At 40.4% G+C, this 24377-nt stretch overlaps 2 protein-coding genes and 1 long non-coding RNA gene across 10 annotated transcripts in view; 2 read left to right on the forward strand and 1 right to left on the reverse strand.

Annotated features, from left to right (window-relative positions):
- Nucleotides 1-17235, forward strand: part of LOC115614278 (protein HIRA) — a 38000-nt gene extending 20765 nt beyond the window's left edge. For 3 of the 7 annotated variants that reach the window (XM_030500903.1, XM_030500904.1, XM_030500901.1), the window contains 12 exons: nt 315-509; nt 1902-2072; nt 3624-3828; nt 4585-4689; nt 7395-7543; nt 8508-8669; nt 9432-9502; nt 10469-10574; nt 12199-12321; nt 13382-13545; nt 15499-15587; nt 16165-17235. In XM_030500903.1, the coding sequence (XP_030356763.1) occupies nt 315-509; nt 1902-2072; nt 3624-3828; nt 4585-4689; nt 7395-7543; nt 8508-8669; nt 9432-9502; nt 10469-10574; nt 12199-12321; nt 13382-13545; nt 15499-15587; nt 16165-16281 (1657 nt within the window). In that variant the 3' untranslated portion in view covers nt 16282-17235. Of the gene's footprint in view, nt 1-314; nt 510-1901; nt 2073-3623; nt 3829-4584; nt 4690-7394; nt 7544-8507; nt 8670-9431; nt 9503-10468; nt 10596-10678; nt 10757-12198; nt 12322-13381; nt 13546-15498; nt 15588-16164 lie in introns of those variants that run through there. The other 4 variants (XM_030500905.1, XM_030500902.1, XM_030500906.1 and 1 more) reach the window with 3 other exon arrangements.
- On the reverse strand, nt 504-23175 carry LOC115614280. Its single transcript, XR_003993672.1, has 3 exons — nt 23166-23175; nt 12815-13311; nt 504-909 (listed from the first exon to the last, which is right to left on the reverse strand). It is a non-coding gene; the product is annotated as an uncharacterized LOC115614280 (long non-coding RNA).
- Nucleotides 19329-24377, forward strand: part of PPIL2 (peptidylprolyl isomerase like 2) — a 71563-nt gene continuing 66514 nt past the window's right edge. For both annotated transcript variants that reach the window (XM_030500908.1, XM_030500909.1), the window contains exons 1-5: nt 19329-19459; nt 19538-19587; nt 20380-20425; nt 21335-21397; nt 21559-21610. In XM_030500908.1, coding sequence (XP_030356768.1) covers nt 19428-19459; nt 19538-19587; nt 20380-20425; nt 21335-21397; nt 21559-21610 — 243 coding nt within the window. In that variant the 5' untranslated portion in view covers nt 19329-19427. The remainder of the gene's footprint in view (nt 19460-19537; nt 19588-20379; nt 20426-21334; nt 21398-21558; nt 21611-24377) is intronic.

The following is a 24377-nucleotide window of genomic DNA, read 5'->3' on the forward strand; positions in this document are numbered from 1 at the left end:
TATAGTTTTGACCTGTGTTCTCTTAGCTATAAGATCTCAGTTCTAATAGATAAGGCGAGTTCTCCTTATCTACCCTTATAGGTGAGTGAACAATACTCTAATGTATTGCAGGCTCCTATCTACATTAATAGTGGCTTTAGTGTCCTTTGTATGTGAGAAACAACTCTGGAAAGTTAGGCATTGGTGGTTTATTTAGGTTGTATATGAGTATCCACACGTGGAAAACAGAAGAATGGAATAAATAGTTAAAACTATTATTTTTCAATTATTTTAAAAGTGTTTTCGAGAAATACCTTTGTTTGTTTTTTGCTTAGGGATTTTTCTACAGCGTTTTTCAATAGTATCCCAATATCTGGATCTCTGTGTGGCTCGATGATGTCTTCTCAAAGTAACCAGCAGCTCATGTCATTAGATTCTAACGCAGCAAATTCCCTTAATACTTCAAAGCCTTCTGTAGAGCCAACAGCAGCCAGTATAAAACCAACAGATGATGCAGCCAATAAAGATGGGTCAGTATTTGCAGTTTTGTTTTTCACTTACATGACTCGGTTTAGTTTAATTCTTGTTTACAGTTCTGTAATCAAGCAATTATTAAAGAGGTTTCCTTACTGTAAAACTTCAAGAATCTGACATTCCTGAAAACATCCAGGTATTATTAGTATTTGGTTACTTTAAATAGTGATAAATCAGTAATGAATAAATCGGTGTGCATAGTTCTGGAAATGAACTTCAGTGCAGTGAGGTAAGCAGTTGATTGCTAATGCTCTAACAAATTGACTTGCTTATAGATTACTGGGTTGCTATTAGTAAACAATAGAAGGTTTTCCAGCAGTGGAAATAAGGAAGCTTGTCTTCTGTCAAATTCTGGATTGTAGATCTCCTCTTTTCAAACATGGTAGCGCTTCTTTCCTGTATAACAACCTCATCAGAGCACAGTGGCATTGACTTGTCAGTGCACATATGCTGATTGGCCAGTGTGCCTGTCTGACTAATTAATTTTACTTGCTTTTCCCTTAGTGGTAACACTGACTTGGTCTCTCCTCCGCAGTGTATTTTTATAGCATTTCAAAGAGCACAATGTCATTGAAACCTCTACCACTCCATCACATTTAGTTGAAATTGGCCACAGATTAAAAAACGAGTGGGTAGACTGTGAGAAATGATTGACAGATTAAACTATTAAGTCTCCTTTTCTTTGGAAATTGGAATTCTATCAGCTTTTTAGTACAACCATCAGTTATCTTAAAGACATTCTTTCTTGCCGTTCATTCTCTGAATGAATTGAAAAATCTCTAAAGTAAACAGCTATTCAAATAACAGATCCCTGGAATGCTTTACTGTGGGGAAAACACATTCCTTTGCCTTAAAGTTATGCTTGGAAGCACCTAATAATTATTTTGGATTCTTCATTAACAAAATCAAAATCTGGCATGAATTGTTCCAGCCCAAACTGCTTGATTGATAAACAGTGGAATATAATCTTGTGATGGAAAGTATTTGGTAACCTGAACAAAGGGTAAGACTGGAAAGCCCAGACATCATGTAAAATAGTGATCCTTTCCCTTTGGGTATATAAGTACCAGCTGAAAGTGTAATTTCATTCCTGAATTAAAAATACATAATGAATGAATTAGGGTCTTGTAATCTAGATATATCTATGCGGCCACATGAAGCTCTTAGCTCTGAGATGTACATAAGCAGCTTTTGAGAGCAGACAAAGCCTGAGAGATACTGATGCATAAAAGAGGAAAAAGTACATAATAATTCATGTGTGTACTTGAATGAAAGATTTTCAATATGGTTTCTAGCCAGTTTAATGAATGCTAGCTAGTTACGAGCAATGCAGATTACCAGTACTAGATTTCTTACAATCCTTGTTTTCCTGTCACTTTTATTGACAGTGTAAATGCTACCTCTGCTTCAACTGCTCCTCCTGCATCATCTTCCTCTGTGTTGACAACTCCATCCAAGATTGAACCTATGAAAGCATTTGATTCTAGATTTACAGAACGATCCAAAGCCACCTCAGGGACTGCTGTTGTAACAAATACAAATCAGACTGTTGTGGACAGGTAAGACCTAGCTGAGGAGGCCGGTGGGGGGTAGTAATGTAGAGAGTTAAAACACTGATTCTCTGTGGTGTAGATGTCATGGTACTGGCACTCTAGAAATTGTCTTGGGTCTCTTCCACAATTGGAAGAGAACAGCTGCAAATAGGTAAATTCTTTGCTGGCGTTATCCCATTGTACATTTGTCTCTGACATTTGGGATCAAGCAGATTCTTCAAATATTCCGAGTTAAAACGCTTGTTACAAGAGGCTGTGTGTGTGTGCCTCTGTGTGGCTGCATGCATCTGTGCTCTTTAGAAGACAAAAATAGCCAGCCTGCATCTCTGTACAAGAGTGAGATTTACTTCAAGGTAAATTACCATATATGTCTGCAGACAGCTTAGAATCATCATAACTGCAGTTGTGTTTCAGTTTTATGCCTTGAAGGCATGCAGAGAAGACACTGATTTTAAGGGGGTTTGGGTCTGGATCCACATGATTTAAAACAAAAAAAAAGGCAGCCTTTGTCTTGTGACACAGTGTGTTATGGCCTAAGTATTCCTCCTTCACCAGGACAAACAATAATAACAATAGCAGTCTTGAGAAAGTAGTATGTGATTCCCCAACTTGTTATCAATAAAAGGTGTTTTTCCTAAACACCTCAATATTTTTATGCCAAAGGGTTTAACCATACGATGCAGAAGAAATGCTGTGCTAAATTACTCTCATAATTGCTTCTAATGTGTCAGTAAAGTATGGATAGAAGTGTATTGTTTGGTATAATTCAAATGGAAAGAAAAAAGGTTTGGATTGTGCAAGATATTTCTAGGAAGCTGAGTGTTTATGGAATAAATGTGGCAAAACATTGTAGTGAGTTAATAACCAGTTATTGGAGGGAATGGGAAGAGGGTGATGTATTTTAGGGTGTAATGGTTAACAAAAGATTTCACAGGGATTTGTACTTTGCCTTCTTTAGTTATATTGTATTCCTGAAATGGAAAATGGAGCAGTGAGGTCATTTATATGGTTTACAGATATGATCTTACAGTCGTCAGAACTGAATAGGACAACTGATCTTAAGGTCCTTTCCAACCCTAAGCATTTTATGATTCTAACTTTTGGGGATAGACATCAGAATGACAAATGAAGTTCTGCATGAGTAAGCAGAAAGTGTAATGTCCATTGGAGAGAAAAAGACAAACTACTTTGCATCTTACAGAGAGCTGAATTATTTGTATCAACCCAGGGGAAGAGATCTGATTGTAATTGGAACTGAATGCTAAAATGAAGTTATTTGCAGCTTTATTCAGTAGCTAACTGCTAGGTTGATTATTTTTTTTTTTCTAAAGGAGAGAATATGCCTGATCAGCTTACATATATATTGCACATTGTGCTTTTGCAGAGGATTTGCCAAGCCTTTTTGGCTTCCTCCTCTTGCCTTTGTGCATTTTGAAATACACTCAAAGCAAGCTAAGAATTTATCTGCTTATCTGCAAGAATGCAGTACATAGGGTATGTGGCAGCTTTTAGAATAGGTTATACAAAACATGAAATATATTTTTTTTACTTGCTCAGACTGAAGGATCAGAATTTAATTAAAGACAATAAGCCCAAGGATATTCTGGAGAGCAGCAGTGACAGCGAAGAGAAGATTCCAGCTGCTAAACCACTCAGTGCACCCAAACGGAAACTGGAACTTGAGGGAGAAACAGTAGAAAAGAAGAAAAAAGGAAGGCCTCGAAAAGACTCTAGACTTGTACCAGTAACTTTAACTGTTCAGGTGAAATAAATAAGATTAATTGTGGCTTTCAATGTTCATTTGATAAAGTCAGTACCATGTTGACTTGTTCTAACAAGTCAGGGAGACACAAGTTGTATCAATCCCTCAGAATTTTTAGCCATTCCTCTTCCTTGCCTTTAAACTTAACTCTTATTGAAATTTAAGATTTAAAAAAGCAGATGCACATGTTGTGGCAAATGTGTCCATCCTTTATGTAAATATGCAGCTACTTAGGAAGTGGTACCAACATGCTAAGTAGTGATAGCTTGCCAAATGACTGTATAGAATAAAATGCAATGCCATCAGGTTTTGTTGTTATTTGATGGAGAGTGGCCCAAGCACAAGAGTGTGAGTTGGATATAATGACATAAATGGTTATACATTTCCTTAGAAATGTGAAGTAGAAAGTTGCATTAGAGTTTCCATCATTTTAGGGCATATAGATCCCTCTGTTTTCAGTATTTGGAGCTTAGCTTTTCCATGCAATATAGCAGAATGCTCATTAATTAGTTGAAGCTGAAAAGGGGATGGGGGACGTAAAAAACCCCACCACATCTAGTTTTATTTTGGTTTTTTTAATTCTTAGAAGCTATATGAAAAAACTTGTATTTATACAAATAATTGGGAAAAGATTAATATTTGCAATTGGCATTATTTGAATTAAAAAAAAATCTTTCAAATCAGTCTGTAATACAGAATATCTTTGGTTTAACCTTTTTTAATGGAAAAAATTACTTTTGCAATTTCTTTTTCCAGTCCCCAGCTACACTGGCCTCTGAGAAGGATGCTGCTTGCATCTCTGCACCAGCATTAGCACTTAAACTGCCAACCCCAATCCCACAGAAATCGTTTACTTTGCAAGTAAGTGGACTATAAGGGGAAAAAGCTTAATACTTAAAATAACCTGCTTTTAAAAATATCCTTAATTGTTCAGATCCTTTGTTAAATTAACGTTTGAATATGTGTATTTGTTCAAGCAAGATGGTATGTGTCAGCTTCTAAGAATATGTTAATGGCAAATCAGATAAAAATAAGACACTTCTGAACTAGCAAAATTTCAAAGAGGAATACTTCTGGTTCATCGTTCGCTCCTCCTGGTTAACCAAAGTGTGTCGTAAAGATCAGAGTCTGCAATGGGAGTCACTGCTGCACTGTTGTTACAGTTGTGTTGGTAGTACACTGCTGAAGCGGAAAATCAAGAGAGAGCTCTCTGGAGGGGCTCTGCAACTGAAGAGACTGGCAAATAGTATTACTTGAGGCATTTATGAAATAATTATTCTGCCTGTTTAGGTTGTGGTAGTGTGTTTCTAATTGCAAGACTGCAGGGAGACTGGGCACATCTAGACTTGATCTGGTGCCCTTAATTAGGAAGCACAGACTAGCACAACCTTTCTTTATTCTTATGCTCTGAATACAAAGAATTATTTGTATTCTAGCCAAGACTGATATTTAGAGGTTTGCTTCTTTTGAAGTACCACAGTACCTTTTGAAGCCACTTTAAACAGAGAATGCCATACTTAAATCTGTTCTTAAAGACAGCGTTAGACTTCTGGAGGGCTGACTTTGGCCTGTTTAGGACACTGGTTGGGAGAATCCCTTGGGAAACATTACTGAAGGACAAAGGGGTCCAGGAAGGCTAGACACTCTTTAAGAGTGACATCTTCAACGCACAGGAGCAGGCAGTCCCTGTGTGCCAAAAATAGAACCGGTGGGGAAGAGACCAGTCTGGCTGAACAGGGAGGTAGTGCTGGAACTGAAGAAACAAAGGAAGAGAACCTGTGGAAGATGGAACTGTTGACTCATGAGGAGTACAAGAATGTGGTTAGGTTATGCAGGGAGAAAATTAGAAAGGCAAAGACACAGCTGGAACTTACTCTGGCCACTGCTATAAAAGATATTTGTAAAAATATTTTTTATTATATTAGCAATAAAAGGAGGGCCAAGGAGAACCTCCATCCTTTACTGGGTGCTAGGGGAAACCTATAGACCAAGGATGAGGAAAAGGCTGTGAGGTACTTAATGCTGCCTTTGCCTCAGTCTTTAATAGTCAGACCAGCCATCCTCAGGGTACTCAGTCCCCTGAGCTGGATGAGAGAGGTAAGGAGTTGATTCAGGAAGAAACAGTTAGTGACCTCCTGCTCCACTTAGACATACACAAGTCTATGGGGCCAGATGGTTTCCACCAAAGAGTGCTGAAGGAGCTGGCAGAGGATCTTGCTAAGCCACTCTCAATCATCTACCAGTAGTCCTGGTCTAGTGGGCAGGTCCCAGAGGATTGGAGGTTCGCCAACGTGATGTCTCTACAAAAAGGGCAGGAAGGAAGACCCTGGGAACTACAGGCTTGTCAGCCTGGCCTCAGTGCCAGGGAAGGTCATGGAGCAGACCATCCTAAGTGAGATCACCCAGGAAAATGGGGGGGATCAAGCCTAGTCAGCACGGGTTCATGAAGGGCAGGTCCTGCTTGACCAACCTGATCGTCTTCTGTGGCAAGGTGACCCACTGGTTGATGAGGGAAAGGCTGTAGACATTGTCTATTTGGAGTTTAGTCCAGCATTTGACACTGCCTCCTACAGCATACTCTTCGAGAAACTGGCTGCTCATGGCCTCGGTAGGTTTATTCTTCACTGGTTTAAAAACTGGCTGGATGGCATAGCCCAAAGAGTGGTGGTAAATGGTGTCGCATGTAGTTGGTGACTGGTCACTAGTGGTGTCCCTCATGACTCTGTATTAGGGCCAGTGGTGTTTAACATCTTCATTGATGATCTGGATGAGGGGATCAAATGCACCCTCAGTAAACTTGCAGACAGCACCAAGCTGGGTGGAAGTGTTGATCTGCTGGAGGGCAGGAACGCTCTCCAGAGGGATCTGGACAGGCTGCATCAATGGGCCAGGGTCAGTTGTATGATGTGCAACAAGGCTCAGTGCCAGGTCCAGCCAGCAGGACTAGGGAGGTGATCATGCCTTCTGCTCAGCACTGGTGATGCCATATCTTGAACACTGTGTTCAGTTCTGGGCCCCTCACTACAAGACAGACATTGAGGTGCTGGGCGGTTCCAGAGCAGGGCAATGAAGGGTCTAGAGAACCAAACCTGTGAGGAGCAGTTGAGGGAACTGAGGTGGTTTAGTCTGGAGAAGGCTCAGGGTAGACCTTATTGCTCTCTACAACTACCTGAAAGGGGGATGGAGAGAGGAGGTGGTTGGTCTCTCTTCCCAAGTAACAAGTGATAGAACAAGAGGCAACAGACTCAAGCTGTGCCAAGGAAGGTTTAGATTGGCTGTTAGGAAAAATTTCTTCACCAAGAGGGTGATCAGGCATTGGAACAGGCTGCCCAGGGCAGTGGTGGAATCACCGTCTGTGGAAGTGTTCAAAAATCGTGTAGATGAGACCCTTAGTGACGTGGTTTAGTGGTGGACTTGGCAGTGCTGGGGTAAAGGTTGGACTTGATCTTAAAGGTCTTTTCCAACCTAGTCGATTCCATGATTCTATGATTGTTTTGGATCTAATGATAGTTTTTTGAGTAGCTCTTTTCCTATTCCAAAAGGTTTGGGTTTTTTTTGTATTTCAGGTATGTTCAGATCCATCAATGTACCTTGAAGTGGAGAATGAAATAACCACAGTGGGAGGTTCAAAGTTGAGCAGGTTAAAGTGTAATCGAGAAGGAAAGGAATGGGAGACGGTCCTCACGAGTCGAATTCTCACTGCAGCAGGAAGCTGGTAAGAGTATATTGTGGAAGATGGTCCTGAAGGCCAGAAAACATTTCTAAGGGTACAGAAGTATACTTTACAGAAAGTTAGTTATGCCTAAACTCATATATTTACAAATAAATACAGGCTTTAAAGATATTTTTATCTACTTATTTAGAAAAGTTGATTAACTGGATCACTTCTTTTAGGGATTTTTGTGATTCTTCGTGCTTGGCTCAAGACACCATATTTCTCTTCCAGCTAACCTGGTCTAATGCATTGATGCTCTGAAACTGTTACCCTGTGAAGATTTTTGTAGGGATTCTGACTTATTTCTGTTGACTACTGCTATTTGCTGGTTTTATCACTCCCCATTGTGAATCTTACACAATCTTTCATAATAAATGTGTTGCGGATAAAAATATATACTGCTTTTAGTCTTTAGACCAGTTTCACTCCAAGTATTAATTCTATCTTAAAGCATCCTGAATTCTCATTAGCCAGTTACAACTATTTTCCTGTATATTTACATTTCTCGTTTATATTTCTTCATTAAAGTTGATTAACTTAGCTACTAAAAATGAAAAATTTGAAATGGGATGTTTTGTAACATAAAAGTATTTTCCTGAGTCTTTTGCTATTTTTTCCCTTCATTTTTCTCAACTTTGCTTAGTTCAACCTCAGAGTTTAAGCTAGAGCCATGACCAAGTCTGAAAAAGATGATGATTTTAAAGCTAAATACAAGTACAGGCCTGAAGAAGAGCTTGTGTATACTCAAAATCTTTACAAGTATGCCCCTTGGTCTAATAAAAGATACTGTCTCTACCTGCAAACCTTCTCTTGCCTGTCTCCTTAGATGATCAACATTATAATCAGTTTAAGAGCTGGGAATTAGCCCAAGTTGTATGATAACTTAAGAAATCAGTCTGGTTTCATGCTACTTGAATTTGACAAAATGTGGTGGTTTTATTCTTTTTTTCTTTCTTTCTTTCAGTGAGATTGTAAGTGTAGCCTGTGAGAAACGAACATTGTCGGTATTTTCAGCTTGTGGTCGTCGCCTTCTTCCTCCTATTATATTGAATACACCCATTTCCACCCTACATTGCACAGGTTCTTACGTCATGGCTCTCACCACTGCTGCTACACTCTCTGTTTGGTAAGTACCGTGTTAGGCTGCAGCAGCTGGCTGGGCTGATTTCTGTAGTAACTCTGATCAGTTGTGTCCATGCATTGCTGTTGAAACTGAGGCTTAAACCACATCAGGTCTGACCACAAGACTACTTTTGGATATAACATGAAAAGTTAACTGGGCAGGATTTGAATCTTGATTCTTCTCTGTTGTAGGACAGTCCATGATATTGATTTTGGTTCCAGAAGGAAGATAAAGATCAGCTAGAAGTTACTAGTGTAAACAGCCTCCCTAGGGCAGACTTGCCATGAATAGGGACTAGATTAAGGAGAGGGAAAAGGAGAAATATGGATACTTCCAAATTCAGTCATATTTAGCCAATAAAGTACATGAGTTTCAGAGTTAGAAGTACTCGAGCCATCTTCAAGATACCAAGATAAAAACTGCAGTAACTCGTTTACAGTTGTTGAATTTAATCTAATGTCTCATGCAAGTCAGAGCTCCTAAAGGAGTTATTTGGTTCCTTAGTGTTTGCTTAGCTGTAATGAGGTTTCCTGATAAAGAGCCATAAAAGTTATTCTCTGCTATTGACTTCTGTCTTGCCTTAAGGGGTTTGAGTTTGCCAAAATAATTTTGTTGAAGCAATGAAGAAAAAAAGCCCAAACAAACTCCCCCCAAAACCCCACTTTGTCATGAATGCTGAAGAAGTGTGTGTGTGTCTGTGTGTTAAATGATTTTGGAGCTTTCAGTTGTTTGTAAACTGCAGACTTGCCCTTTTGTCTTTTCCAGGGATGTTCACAAGCAGACAGTCATTGTTAGAGATGAGTCTTTGCAAACAATATTTTCAGGTAATAAAATGGGTCATTTAGTTACCAACCTTTGAGCCCACCTGTACTATTTAGTGCCATTTATGAATCTGCTGGAATTTTACGAAATCTGAAAAGCCTAAACAAATAATTTTCCTCCATTATTGTGTAATGAAGGGGAATCACTGGCAACATGTACATGTTCTTGTACTTGTAACAGCCTTGTACAAGATTCTGTAGTTTATTATATTCTGACTTGCTTCTGAATATGAAAATCCAGTGTTGTGAAGATCACAAAATATTTAATGTAAATCTGCTATTACAACAATTTCTCACTGTGTACTTTGCATGTTTATTACTTTAACAATGAACTGCAACTGATTATCTTCTGATTCATTATTTCAAAATCTTCAGTTCCAATCATTGCAAGTATCTGGCACAACACAAATTATCAAAAAAAGCAGTATCTTGGAGCATACTGGCTTCTTATTTTAGCTTTCATCCATAAAGCACTAATTCAAACTACTTAGTTTGCAAAGGTATTTGTTAGAAGTTACATGCACAAACCCTGGGCCTGGAATATGCTGGGAAATGTGAGGATCCAGCGATCCCACTTACGCTTAGAGAGTACACTTTTGTAAGTATGCTGGGGTTTAGAATTTTAACTTAATGGGAAAAAGAAAGATAAAGGCTTCTTGGGTTACAGAAGACCTGGCAGAATTGCTGGAGATTGCCCCTAGATATGGAGAACATCTCCAATAACACCCATGTTCTGTATAAATTGCAGCATCGAGATTGATAATGTATTTTGCAAAAGTGTGATTTTAATGCTATTGCACTGAGCCTGGTGCTTACCATCATGGTCTTGTGTCTCAACCTTGCTATCAGTGCTTGAGAATAACATTGAAGCTTTTTCTGTCGGTTGCTATGACTGATAATTAATGGTGGATAGCATTTTTTACTGTTACGAAAGTTACGCAAGACTCCAAAAGAAATCCTTTGGTCTGATTTGACTTGTAGGAAGTGATGCAACTGTCTCTCAGATCTTGTTGACTCAGCACGGTATACCTGTAATGAGCATGTCTGATGGAAAGGCATATTGTTTTAATCCTTCTCTTTCTACATGGTAAGTTATGTATTATTTCCTGCTGTTACAACTTAGCTGAACTGATGTGTATTCTGTTTCACTCCATATTTTGAAGGTTTAGTCTGAGTAGGATCACACACCAGACTTAGTTTTGCTTTGGTTCACTATTGCATGTCTAGACTTCTTTATATTTTTAAGATTTGGTATGTTTAAAGTAACATGAAAAAAATTAGAAAGTTACTCTGAGCATTATCACTCTTTCCTACACAGTACATACTCTTTTACATACACCTATATATACTTTTGCTGATGTACGTCAGTTTAATCTATTGAGCAGCTGGCAATGATTTTGTCAGTCCCTATCACTCCCTGAATTCTTTTTATTGTATCTGATGACAAGCCAAGTTTGAAGAGAGCTCTATCTCCAAGACTGAAAAGTTTTATGAAGATTGTAAGTCAGGTTGGGGAGGAGGGAAGAAATCATTATAGCTCAGAGAATTCCTATGAAGAGTCATTACTGAGGTCCTAAACACAAGGAAAGGCTACGTAAGAATCTGTGCCTTACTGGGTATCAGGTAGGCTTTCTCCATGGATTCTCTTCTGTCAAGGCATAAGTTCCCATTAAAAAATCGCCATGGTTAAATTATTTACACTGTCTTTCAAAAACAGATTCTTTGTTGTCTTTCTACAAGGGGAAAAAAACCCCATTCTTCAGTCTTAATGTAATAGGTGCACTTAACGTAATGAGCATGCTTTATGAAAGGGCTTATTGTTTCAGCTTCTCCTTAGAATAATTGAAATCAGTCACTACTTGATGTGAATGCTCTGGAAAAGGAAAAAACACCTTATTTGTTCTTTAGATAAACTGAGAAACTACACAGAAATTCTCGTCAATAAGGAGCAGAGGAAAGGCTCTCAGCCATAACTCTGAATTTGCTGTAATTTCTTTGTCTGCACCACAGCTTTGGAAATATAGAAAAGAGCAATCCCTTTAGTCATCATACAAATTGAAACATGATAAAGCAGTAAAGGGTATTTTAAATATTTGTGCCATTTTACCTCTGAGCTGTCTGGAGATCTAAACTTAGCATTGGTTTGAGCCACTGATTCTCTTGGCATCTCAAACCAGTGAAAATGATACCCTCGATTAGGTGTGGAAATGCCAGCTGTAACTGTCAACTCCCTCCATAGGAAGGAATAGCTGTAATGTATGGGAAAGATTGTCAATGCCTGTGATCTGTGAGGACTTGTCTGGTGGGTGTGGGGACCTGACATGAAGCAAAATCAAGTTGTTAAAGTCATTACCTGTGCTTACTCCAGACTTTGTTCTGGGGCATGACTTCTTAATAGATGTAAAATGACAAGTAGAAAGTTCATTGCCTTCAAAACTAGTGCTAAATTGTATTACACAATTAATGTTGTCGGTGGGAGGGACATTTCCATGACAGCACAAGCAGAATTTGGACATGGAGTTGGAACAGTTGGGATCCATGGAATTCCTGAGCACCTCAGTGATATTTTTTTTGTTATCTGTGAAAATACAAATCGGGATTTGAGTCAGAACAGAGCTGGATCCCCTGATAGCACTGCCTGCTCTCTGGATCCCCTGGTACCACTGCATGCTCTCCTCAAACTTGGGTTTTGTTTGTTTGCTTTTTTTCAGGAATCTTGTTTCTGACAAACAGGACTCTCTAGCACAATGTGCAGACTTCAGGAATAGTTTACCATCCCAAGAAGCCATGCTGTGTTCTGGGCCTTTAGCTGTAATACAGGGACGAACGTCAAAGTATGCACTTACTTGCTTCATTTGATCAGCATGTTTGTCTCTCTTTCCCTATTATTTATTCATGTATTTGAATTAGTGAGTTAATTTTTAAGATGCTTATGGCTCTGAAACTACCAGAAGCTCATACAGTGTTGGGGTTTTTTTTGAAACCTTTGCACATTTAGAGTCTGTATCTTAATGTTATTTTGAGATTGCTTGGGGGGCAGGAAAGCATGCTCTAAACCTAATCATTTTAAGGCTCCTCTTTATTGGATGGGTAAGGTATTCTGTTTAGCCAAACTGATTTTGGTTTACATTTCAATTTTTAGTTTACCAGCTTTCTGGAGTAGGCCTACAAATTTTGAGTGGTTCAGTTGTCCTCAAGGGATCTATTTAGTGAAGTCTGAGAAAGTTGTGTGGTTAGTCATCTAATGCATATTTTTAACATCTGAAAATACCAGAGCTCTGTGAGCCAGAGCAGACTCCTGTAGGTAATTTAATAGCCTATCCTCACCTGGATTTGAATTTGATTTCCCAGGCAGATTTCTGTGCTCTTTCTGTCCTTCACATCAGAGGTTATTTTTTTTAGTGAGAGAAACTGTAGAGAGTTGTATGATTTGATTGCTGTTCTCTTGGAGGGGGAGGGGAATTAACTGGGAGAAATATTTGAAATCCAAACAAACAGCATTCTCTTTTTGAGAATGAGAAAATATCAGACTGAAAAATTAGCTTTTTTGTTTTCAAAAATGAAATAATTGGTTACTTTTTTTCAAATTAGCCTTCTTATGGCAATACTTGGTTGCTGATAACCATGTGTTTTTAAAGAGAAGACAGATGCAAGGAAGAGGAAAAGAACAGGAGGCAGAACACCCTCCATGGACCTTGATACTTGTAAATGATCCAGTGGGGGGGGGGGAAGGCAGTTTGCTATGAAGTGCTGCCTTTGTCATTAAAAGCTTGAACTCTGGAAGCACTAGATGCCTCTGAAAGATAAGCGTAGAATAGCTTGTGCTGCAAAAACATCTATTTCTTAAACTAGTATCTGATTTTATGGCTGTATGTTAATTTTTTTGGTTTGTAGTTCAGGAAGGCAAGCTGCAAGATTGTTCTCCATGCCTCATTTAGTGCAACAAGAAACAACGCTTGCATACCTGGAGAACCAGATCGCAGCAGCACTTATCTTACAATCCAGTCACGAATATCGCCACTGGCTCCTTATCTATGCACGGTACCTAGTTAATGAAGGTGAGACTTAAGAAACACTTTATTCATGTCATGTATATGTATGATTGCACTTAACGTTCTCCTTTCAGCACTTGGCTTCTGGACTCAATGTTTGCTTAAAAACAAAACAAGCTGCTGAAGTGCATTTGTTTCCTGCAGTGCTCAGTACTCAGGAATGCTATTTTGGCACACTGTGAACAGATCATGGTCTGGGGAAACAGTGCCATCTGTGGACTTCAGCAGTAGGAATTGCATTGTAAGAAAAGTCCAGGTGTCTGTCAGGCATGGTATGTATTATCTGGCAGCAACTACAGATGTTTCAGAGGAACTAGCAGCACCTTGTAAAATATGTAACATTACTCAGCTAACTTATGATTGCTGCCTGATGTGAAATGGAAGAGTTGCTTGGTCTCTGACACTTTGTACCAGAGCACATAAAACTGCAGAGAACTTGCTTGTGTTACTTGCACTTTATACTGGTTTCTTACATTGTGAAATTTCAATGTACTGGTGAGCTCCACAGGTTAAATCCTGTGAGGAAAGAAAGCCGCAAGAAAAGTACTTGTGTCTATTTTATATTTGAATACATTATATTTCTATGCTGTTATATTAAATAAGGTTAACCAACTGACTTTATACTTCTTGGATTCTAAAGATCTCTGTTGTGTCTCCACTTGCCAGCATTCCAGATTTAGTAGTTCCCATTGTATTAATTCAGCCTTATTCCTCACCATGCATAATCATTTAACACAGAGGGGAGCTAAATGGTTCATGTTAGGCCACCTAATAGGTGTTGGCAGAATTAAAATTGAAGTCATTAATTCTTGCCTTTTGACCCCTACCGTATTTAACAAAAGAGCTTGATGAACTGTGTGTGATTCCCCAGTTGAAATTAAAATGTTCATCTTGGGTCATACATATATGGAAGAGACAGTTATAGTTTTTAAAGTCTTCATTAATTAGGAGTCTCTATTGTGTGTGCAGGGTTCATCTTGCACTGCGCAAATGTCACTGCTTTGCATGTGTGTATACACTGGATGTCACTGCACATTCTGCTTTGCCGCACGTGTATTGCTATCCTAGGTCTGCTAAATTTGAAAATTGCACATCCTATTATCGACCCTTTATTCCTATGATGATTTCAACATTTAGCGAATTCTAATCCATTAAAATATTCAATCTATTATTCCTTGATTGTCAAGTTACTCTTGAACTGATGACTTGGTTCCTTACAAAGGAAATTCTTCCCTCTGATTTTTGGGTGAATAAAGCTGGCCTGGAAACTCTGTGTGGTTTTATTAAAGGTTTTATCTTACCTTTTTTTTAACTCATGCATATTAATTTGGTTAATTTTATTTTTGCTATAAGATCTTTTGCTAAAGGTTTGAGAGATCTCTTCTAGTTTAGTAATATTTTAATGTATCAGAAGGATTTTTTGTTTTCTTCACTACGGACTCCATTTTTTCCAAATTCATATATTACCATGAAATGCAACCTAACAACTTTCCCCTTTCACCGGTTTTCATCTTGTGGCTTTCCAGCTCTTGTGATATCTCTTTTGTATTAGTTCTCTGGCTGTGGAAGTTTTCTAATGTTTTTTGGTTTGCTTTTTTAAAAGCTGGTATCTTTATGAGGGAGGGGGGAGTGAGGTTGAGATCAGGGCAGCTCTTAAAACAAACTGGAGTAACTACTACAGTTTTTCTCCCTATTGTAGATGATCTTTAGTAGTGGCTTTTGTTTTGAGCACCTAAAATAAAGCCCTTCGGAATTCTAAAATAAATCCTTTACAAATGATCTTATCTTTCCAAAGATTTGCTGTTAGAAGAAAAAAGCATTCTTTCAGAAATCAATGTTTTTGGCTTTATTTTATTCTAGATACTTGTAACTCTTTCCTGAATGCTGTCAATTACATTGTGGAGTGGTTTTATGTAGTGAAATGCTTCTGAATGTGATTTTATTTCTGATACTATTCAGGGTTTGAATATCGTTTGCGAGAATTATGCAAGGATTTACTGGGTCCAGTCCATTACTCAGCTGGAAGTCAGTGGGAATCAACAGTTATGGTAAGTCCTGATAACAGTTAAACAAAACAATGAGGAAGAGTTTCCCATGAAAATTACAGGACATGGACAGACAATAGAACTTAAAATATGATTAAACTTAGTGGCAAAAAAGCAATCACATGATTTTTGCTGACTCCGGAACTCTTTCCATACTCTGCTCTCATCTCATATGCAGGCTTCTTCCCATTGCACTTGTATTTATTTCATGTGAAACCATAGACAAATGTTTATTGCCACAGTTTGAGCTCTGGTGCTATCTTGAGTTTCAGGCAGATGGAGCAGAGTTGCATGTTTGGGTCTTTGCATTCTTCACACAGCAACTTTGAAATAGTGACAGGCCAATGAAATGTCTTCCCTTCTCAGTAGGAAATTCTGGAACATCAGAGGCTGCAGCAGCTTCATGAGTGTATAAATGTAAAGACAGTTTTTGTTTTAGGATCATGTAAGCAGAGTAAGAACATAAAATACAGTGCTCTCTCCAGGCAGGAAAAAGGGCATGAATCTTAAACAGCTCTATGGAATATGTTCATGTTATCAAGTAACACATTCTGAGGATGCTTTTGTGGTTTTTGTGCAGGGTTTACGAAAGAGAGAACTATTGAAAGAGCTTCTTCCTGTAATTGGACAGAACCTCCGTTTCCAGAGGCTTTTCACAGAATATCAAGAGCAGCTAGACATCTTGAGAGACAAGTAGCATTTCCTCAGATTTTCCCTGTGGGGCCTGGTCCGAGAGAAACTGCTGAACAGCATTAACCAGAGACAGAAGAGGAGCAAGAGCCCGGTCAGTAGGGACACTCCTGAAGAGGGCAGTGCCGTAGGGGTCCCAGGAGTGACCTGCTTTAGTTTTTAAAGAAGATCACAGGTGGATTTGTGAAAATGATGAGTGGATGAGCTAGACCATTTCCCAAGTGAAACCATCAAAGCTGTGGCCTCTGTTTCTATGGAAAGTCATGGATATGTACTTCAGGGGGGTCCTTTTGGATCTGGATCTCATTTTAATATCAAAACTAGCTGAGAACTGTTTGTGGGGTTTCTTGGATGTCCTGTGAAAAGCACAGTACTTCAGAGTACACTGAACAGCATATTTAACCCTGTTTAGGGTTTTTTGCCTGAGGATTTATTGAGGCTCAACACTATATTAAATTAGATGAATGAGCCACGTAAAAAGAAATTTCATAAATATTAAGGTATTATGCAGCCAATAGACTCTTTCCTGTGAATATAATAATAAGAGGCTGTTCTAACACATGGACTATTTTTGTACTAGAATTTGCTAACTTGTAATATGGAATTTTATTTGGCCGATAATCAGGCTGTCTCTACAAAGTCATCTTGTAGGAAATTTAACTCTAATTACAAAAGCTATGTTTCAAAATAATTCTACCAAATTAACATGTCATCATCTGGTTTTTAATTTTTAAATGTTTGTAAAAGGCATTTTGGGGGGAGGGAGAGGGATACAATGGGGTGACTCTTTTTGTAAGTACAAAAATAAATGAACATTGCGTTGGTTTAAAAAACAAACAGCAAAAACATAAGTCTTGAATTATTACAAAGGGCACAAGCATCTCCAGAAATGTCATCACAGACTGAATCATGTTAATGCGTCTAGAAATAAATAATACTGTCTGGGTGATCTTTCCTCTGAGACCGTGATCAGACAAGTACTTGTGATATCCCTGGACAGCTACAACATTTTCTCTTGGAGCCACATCTCAGCTGGAGGAGCAGGAGCTTTGTAGGAGTGTTCATTATCTCAGGCGACACAAAGCAAAATGGGCTCCCCTGACCACTGCCAAAGTGATTGATGCTGCAACAAGAAGTGAGCTTCATGCAGTTACGACCATGTTCCTTGTGTGGCATTTTGTGATAACAGTGCTGTTGGCCTGCCAGCAGCTCACTTGTGGAGTGGTTTTGGAATTCCACTGCAACCACATTAATTAACTTGTTTTCTTTCCCAAAGTATGCATGGTGCTGGGAAAGAAGCGAGTGTATGTGTTGGTTCTTTCCAGGACCTAACTATTCAGGTGTGCCTCAATTTATTGCCTTACTTTGAGATGGTTTTGAGTAAGAAAATTAGTATAGAAATGAGTAAGTGTATTTAAACTCTTGTGAAAGGGCAATTTCTCCCCTAAACTTCTAGCAGAAACACACTATCCTTCACCCTCAGCCAGGACAAGGATTAGCTGTGCTGCTGTGGTCTTTGGCTGAAGGGAACTGACCTCAGAGAGGCAGCTCTGCAGTTACATGGTTGCCTTGATCCTAGAGGGAGGAATGTGTTCTTTAAAGCAGCAAATCCCACACTTGGAGAGTTTTGTTGCCTCCTGTATTCAACTGCCAGACCAATGGACACCTGATTACTTTGTACAGCGATGTTGTGCACATCAACTGAAGTGTCTTGAAGAGCAATAAAAACAACTGACTTAGCAGCTGTTCCTCAGTATGGCATCAGTGACTTTTCAACAAGCAGTGGGAGATGTAATGAGAGCACAGCTTCATTCTGCATGTGCCTGGTGGGGAAAATGAAAATGATACAGACAGCCATTGAGTTCACCTGACCTCTAGTCCAAAAAGTTTGATAGTACTGTGACAACCAGTCATGGTAGTGCTGTGATTCAGCCTACACTCATGGCAACAGGTATCGTATTCCTCATAGAATGGAACGGAACCCACTGAAATTATCAAAACAAGAGATCCATACCACATTCTGGGGAAAAGGTGGGTCTCGTGCAAAGCTTGATGCTGCTGGTAGGAGTCTGGCTGTCGGCTTCCATGGATTTGGGCTCTCGACTGTTCTGTGCAGGCAGCTGCCAGTTGGTGCTTTAATGAGGAAAGAACAAAATGTGGATAGTTTTATAAGTGTTTGATAAGTGAAACCTATGAGCCAGGTGCCTGTTTCCTCCTGCTAAATGTTTGGATTCTGGCTATCGTCTGTTCAGCCCTGTGCTGTTCATGCCAGTCTTGTAATGAATGCTTTTTAATAGGATGTAAAGGTAACTAGCTAAGAGAAAGAAAATCCTTTGTGATTAAGTCTTCCAGGAGGTGCTGGAATACTTTATGAAGGATCATCTCCATGTTAGACACTAGAAGCTTTCTACCTGTTTTTTCTTGAGAGGCTCTGTCCCCGCCTGACAGGCCAGGAATATTACGATTTTAAATTCCATGCAAGAAAATGTATTTAAATTAGGTTGAACATTTTTCTTAACTTTTATATTGTAGCATTTTCTGCTTACATTCAGCACCTTCTTTTTTCAGACAAGGGCTATGAACCCTGTATTACATTATCAAAGGAAGCCTGCACAAAACCAACGAGGAGCACTTTCAGTGTGGGAGTGGGGACAGTTGCTTTTATTAGTTAATGGTTTGGATGGGGAAACGAGAAGGGTCACGGCAGGGATCAGCCATTCTCACTGCTCGCCTGGGCAGAACACATCCGCCAGAACTCCCCCAGGGCTTCCCCGGCGTCCCTACCTGGCACCGGCGAGGGAGGACCCAACCGGAGCTGCAGCAAAAACTGAAAGATTTAGCCGGTTGCCAAGTACTGGGGCACAGGCTCGCCGTCCCACCGGCGGGCGGCCGCACACGCCTTTATGTGGTGCTGTGACCTGCAGCCTGGGCGCTCCGCTCCCATCAGCGCTCCCGCGCTTCCCGCCTCCTCAGGCCGGCCCGGCCCGGAACGCCGCTCACCGCCCGTGTTTCCGCGGCGCGGCCTCTCGCCGCCGCACCGGCACCGGAAGGGCGCAGCAGCCGCAATCGTCCGGGCGCAGCGGGGGCTCGGCGGGGAGCGGGGAGTCGCGTCCGCGGGGGGCCTGGGCCGAGGCCCCGCGCTGAGCCGCCGCCATGGGGAAGCGGCAGCACCAGAAGGATAAGATGTGAGTGGGGATGGCCCCGGGGAGAGGGTGCCCCCGGCGGGGTGGGGGTGCCCGTGACTGACCCCGCTCTCTCGGCAGGTACATCACGTGCGCGGAGTACACGCAGTTCTACGGGGGCAAGAAAGCAGGTAAAGGCGCGAGGGGGCCCCCGTCCCGGGCGGGTGGGGGGCTGAGGTGACCTCCTTGAGCGGAGCAGAGCGTCCCGGGCTGCGGCGGGGCTGCCCCGGCCCGGCCTCCGCGCCGCCGGGCACCTGAGTTAGTGGTGCTCGTCAGCGTGAAAACGGGCAGAAGTTCGAGTTAATGCCCAGATGAGCTGTCCCGGCCTTCACCGAGTTGTGTGCCCACTGGTAAGGCAGAGCTTGTGTGTTAACCATCAAACTCGGTGCTGTCGCTCTGTCAGAGCTCTGTTTTGATGCTTTTCCGATTGTGTAACTTTACTTGAGGATTGTACTTGTGCTCTGCAGGAGAAACCCGATTTTAGTTACAGTTTATAGAATCACAAACTGGTTTGGGTTGGAAGGGACCTTAAAGCTCATCTAGTTCCAGCCCCCTTCCACAGGCAGGGACACCTTCCCCTAGAGCAGATTGCTCAAAGCCCTGTCCAAGTATTATTATTAATGCAAATTTAGTGTATTTATCCTTGTTATCAGTAAATTGCCACCATGTATGTGGCAAAATCTAACTTTCAAATATTTAGTTTTTACCTTAGAATCATAGACTGGTTGGGGTTGGAAAGGACCTTAAGATCATGTAATTCCAACCCCCTGCCATGGACAGGGAATCTTGGGCAGCTAGACCATGTTGCCCAAGACTCTGTCCAGCCTGGCCTTGAACATTGCCAGGGATGGAGCATTCACTGTGTATTTATTACAATTCTGTTTTATTGTTTTGGGTTTGGTTTTTTTTTTCCTCATCAACAGACCTTCCACGAACTAATTTTAGACGTTTGTCATTTGATCACTGCAGGTAAGACGAAATACGCATTATCGTTATTAACTGACAGATCTATTTATCAGGCTGTTGTCATTGAACTATTACTGAAGACATGTTCTTCTGAGGTAGTTCTATTCGTTGGCTTGTGCCTGCTATGATAGTAATGCAGCAAGAAAAAATTCGATAAGAACTAAAACAATGTCTATACTTTCCATGATTAGTGTCTGAAGAGTTTGCAGCTGATGGCTAAAGAAGACACAGGTGATAAAATAATTCAGAACAATTATTATGTATGTTTCAGTCTTTCAAATTTGCATAATTGGAGCTTGAACCTACCTTTCATTGCTCAGAATATGCTTTGTCAGTCACTCGTCTTCCTGAGGCAGTGATTGGGTAGATTGAAGCAATATTTATGTTAAATTTTTATGTTCAGAGTTTACTGCTTGAAGTGCTGGAGTGAAAGAGAGGAGTTGTTAGAGGTGGGTTGGAAATCCTCTTGTAAATTGAATAGTTCATCTACGAACTATTGCTGCTTGGCTAAAAGCTGGCTGATTTATGGAGCATCTGTAGAGGATGCTGAATATGAATGCCAGTTACTCCCTCGTCCCTTTAAGTGCAAAGACAGCAAGTGTTTCTGCTTAAACCATCTTTTTTTTTGTTGGTGGGGCCCAACACGTCAGTGGAAGTGGGCTGGAGAGTATTACAGCATCCCCATGGCTCTATGGCTGTGAGTGCTGGCAGCTACACATTACTGAACTGCACCAGTTCCCTTCATGGGTTTGTTGTTAACCTGATTTATGTAGAATCAGGTAGTGGGTATTGGCAGTCACTCAGTATTTTCGTTGCTTTAACGTGCAAGTCAATCAGCAAAATGTAATTTGCTTCAGTCATCATGATTTCCAGCTGATTTTGCTAAAAAGAATGTGTACTTTTTTTCCCTAGTTTGTCTCTGCAGCCATTTGAATACCCAGTTTGCACACCAGATGGGACAGTCTTTGACATACTGTAAGTTACTGTCTGTACTTAGCTTTATTTTTGTGGTATTGAACTGGTTACAGCTGTGTGACCATCATTTGGTCTTAGCAAGTTGGCAAAAGTAATCATGCCCATCAACAGAGGTTTCTGATGATGCTTGTCACTTATTATTTTATCCCTTCTCTTTTCAGGAGCATTGTTCCTTGGATAAAGAAATATGGAACCAATCCAATCACAGGAGAAGTAAGTAACAATGGGTATATTCGCATGGTGTCTTGGCTTTCCTTATGCCCTGTTTCCTATTTGACATGTAGAGAAAACAAAATGCCTTAATGAAAGCAAAAGAAGGTGAACAGGAGTGCTGTTTTGAATTATGGTATTTGTGAGATCAACTTTGCTGAAATTAATGTAGAGATTTACTAGGGATCTCTTTTTAGCTGGAAGAAAAAAGAGGGCTTCTGGGTTTGAGACCCGATATCTCCTCACTGTCATCCTGCTAATGATCTTTGTAGTGGAAAATAATCAGTCTCAGACCATGTGTGTGGAAGAAGAAGGATTGTAAATAGTAAACTATGTGCAGTTCATTTATATAAACTCCCAGGGTATCTTCTCTTTCTTACAGGTGTGGCATAATTAAAATCTGTATAGATGGGAATAGGAGCTCTCATGTTAGTGCTAGTGATGCTCTAGGTGCTCAGGCAGCCCAACTGGTCATTGACGGAAAAGACTTTGTGCTGCTGCCTCGTATAAGCGGAATTCTAGTCTGTACAGGGCAAGGGGCTGGCAAGCTCACTCCTCCATCTGTGACTAAACTTGCAGTGTTTCCTAAACAAAAGGATATTTGACGTTATGCAGATTAAAGAGATTAATAGATGATATTATGAATGGTAAGATTAAGCTACAAAATCTTTTGAGTTATGTTGGCAATATATTTCAGAAAGCTTCTGACCTGCCTCTGTTGTGATATTTCACTGTGAGACTGGGATTTCACAATATGATCAGTGCCTTAGTGGTTTTTCTCCCTTTTTCTGCATAGATGGTCATTTTGAAGGGATTATTTTCTGTATAGTGTGAAACTGTAAAGCGGATAAGTATGAAGTACTGGAAATATTATTTCGTTGTTGGAATTAATTCTTTCCGTTGTGTTAAAAGATTGAGTGCGTTGTTTGTGAGGGCATAGAAGAAAACTTTAAACAGAAATTGTTGCTTGAGCTGCTGAAACTTGCCTTTTCCTTTAGTAAGTGCAGTTACTTTCCCGAGCAGTAGGTGGCAGCCATTGCCCAGACTTGTTGGTTGGTTTGCAGGCGGCTTTGTGGTATGAGGTTACCTTTGAAACATCTTGTGTTTGATTAAAGATTTTCCCAGCAGACAGATACGAGAAGAAGCTAAATACAGATGCAGCGTTCCAAATTCTAAACGTGAACAGGCTGTGTGAGACTCAATCTCTTCAGTTATAGCAAACTGCAGGTGTGTTTGTGTGATAGAGAGATGATTGAAGGTCTCTCTTCACACATGAAGAGGCCAGTGTGTTGTTGAGAAGGAATGGAATTACAGCTATTTCATTTGTTTTCACCAGCCTCTCACCACCGTGCTGCCTTGTGCATTGGTTGGGAGTTCTGGGGTTTTGCCAGATCAATTTTTTTCACTCAGAGCAGCTCCATGACACCTGTTCTCATTTCAGAATGTGAACCGTGATATGGTTTAAAATTACTTTGGGTAAATGCTAAGCAAATGTAATGTGCCTAGTGGTCTTGTGTAATTAAAGAAAGGGAGATTGTGCAGAATATATTTGGTGAACCAAAAATGCTCAAATGAATTTGGACTTTGGAATGTTAGTTTACCCAGACTTGTGCTTCTGTAGCTGATATGCAGTGCACCTGCAGGTCACCTCAACATGAGCCCCCTTTCCTCTCTATTGCTCTGTTTGGGGAGCCCTTTCTTCTTCCCTTTTATTCAGTGGTGGACTTGTTCTGTATAGCGCTCTCTTCCACAGGACAAAGGTGTTCCAGACCACTTGGAAGAAAAAGGATATGCTTGCTCTCAAAAGCAGCAAACAGCCCTGCTGAATCCAGCCCTGTGGAATTATAAATGGAAGAGTGGGGTTGAAGGAAGTGTTGTAATTTAGCCTTTTATTTCTCAGGGGGCTGGCTCCGGTTTTTGGAAGGGGAGGATGGTGTTGGGCAAGAAGGGGATGGAGGTGCTGGGGTGAGGCAGGGTAGGTAGCAGAGGAAGTCAGAGAGGAGCTTGTGCATCTGTGGACTGTACTGCCCTCTATTTCATCTGTCGTTGTGTGTGCACCTTCTGTTACTTGTACAGCTTGCTCATTTTGGAAAGCAGGAAATATTTTCTGTAATGAATTGGTGACTTGCAGAAACTCAAAATTCTGGGTTTGTTTTAGAAGCAATTGAGCCAGATTAGCTGCCGTGCCACGTTTTGTATGGTGATTTATGAAGTTACTTTGTGCAGATTGATCATTTGTCATTGGTGATGAGGGTTTGGAGAATTTTTTCCATATTTTTGCCCTGAAGTTAAGAATAAAAATGAAATCCTTTGTGGCTTGTACTTCTGTTGCTAAAGCTTGCTACAGGCGAAGCATTTTAGAGAAGTCAATAGGCTATTTGGAAACAGCGTTGTTAATGGTGCACCCTTGGTACTCACTAGTCGTGTCTAGCTGTCTTATTTCTGAAGTGGACCCCTCAGTGGAGAGTTGGAGAGCCTTGCAGTCATTAATGTATTTACCTTCACGGTGCTCCCAGGGGGTAGGACTGTGCTAGTCTTTTATTAATTGGATGTTTGTGAACTGATCTACATGTGACTTCTCTGAGTCTTCTGAATCCTAACCTATTGGACCAGTCTTCCTTTTTAAAGAAATTTGGCAATGCCAAGATTAGTTATTCTTTGATACTTTTAAAATATTTTTTTTTCCTTTGCTTTCCTTCCCCATACTTCCTCATGGTTCGTGGTTTATTTTTTCTTGCTTTTCTGAACATCTCCTGAGGTGCGGTATGGA

This window comes from Strigops habroptila, chromosome 11 (genome assembly GCF_004027225.2).
Source record: "Strigops habroptila isolate Jane chromosome 11, bStrHab1.2.pri, whole genome shotgun sequence".
NCBI classification, from domain to species: Eukaryota; Metazoa; Chordata; class Aves; order Psittaciformes; family Psittacidae; genus Strigops; species Strigops habroptila.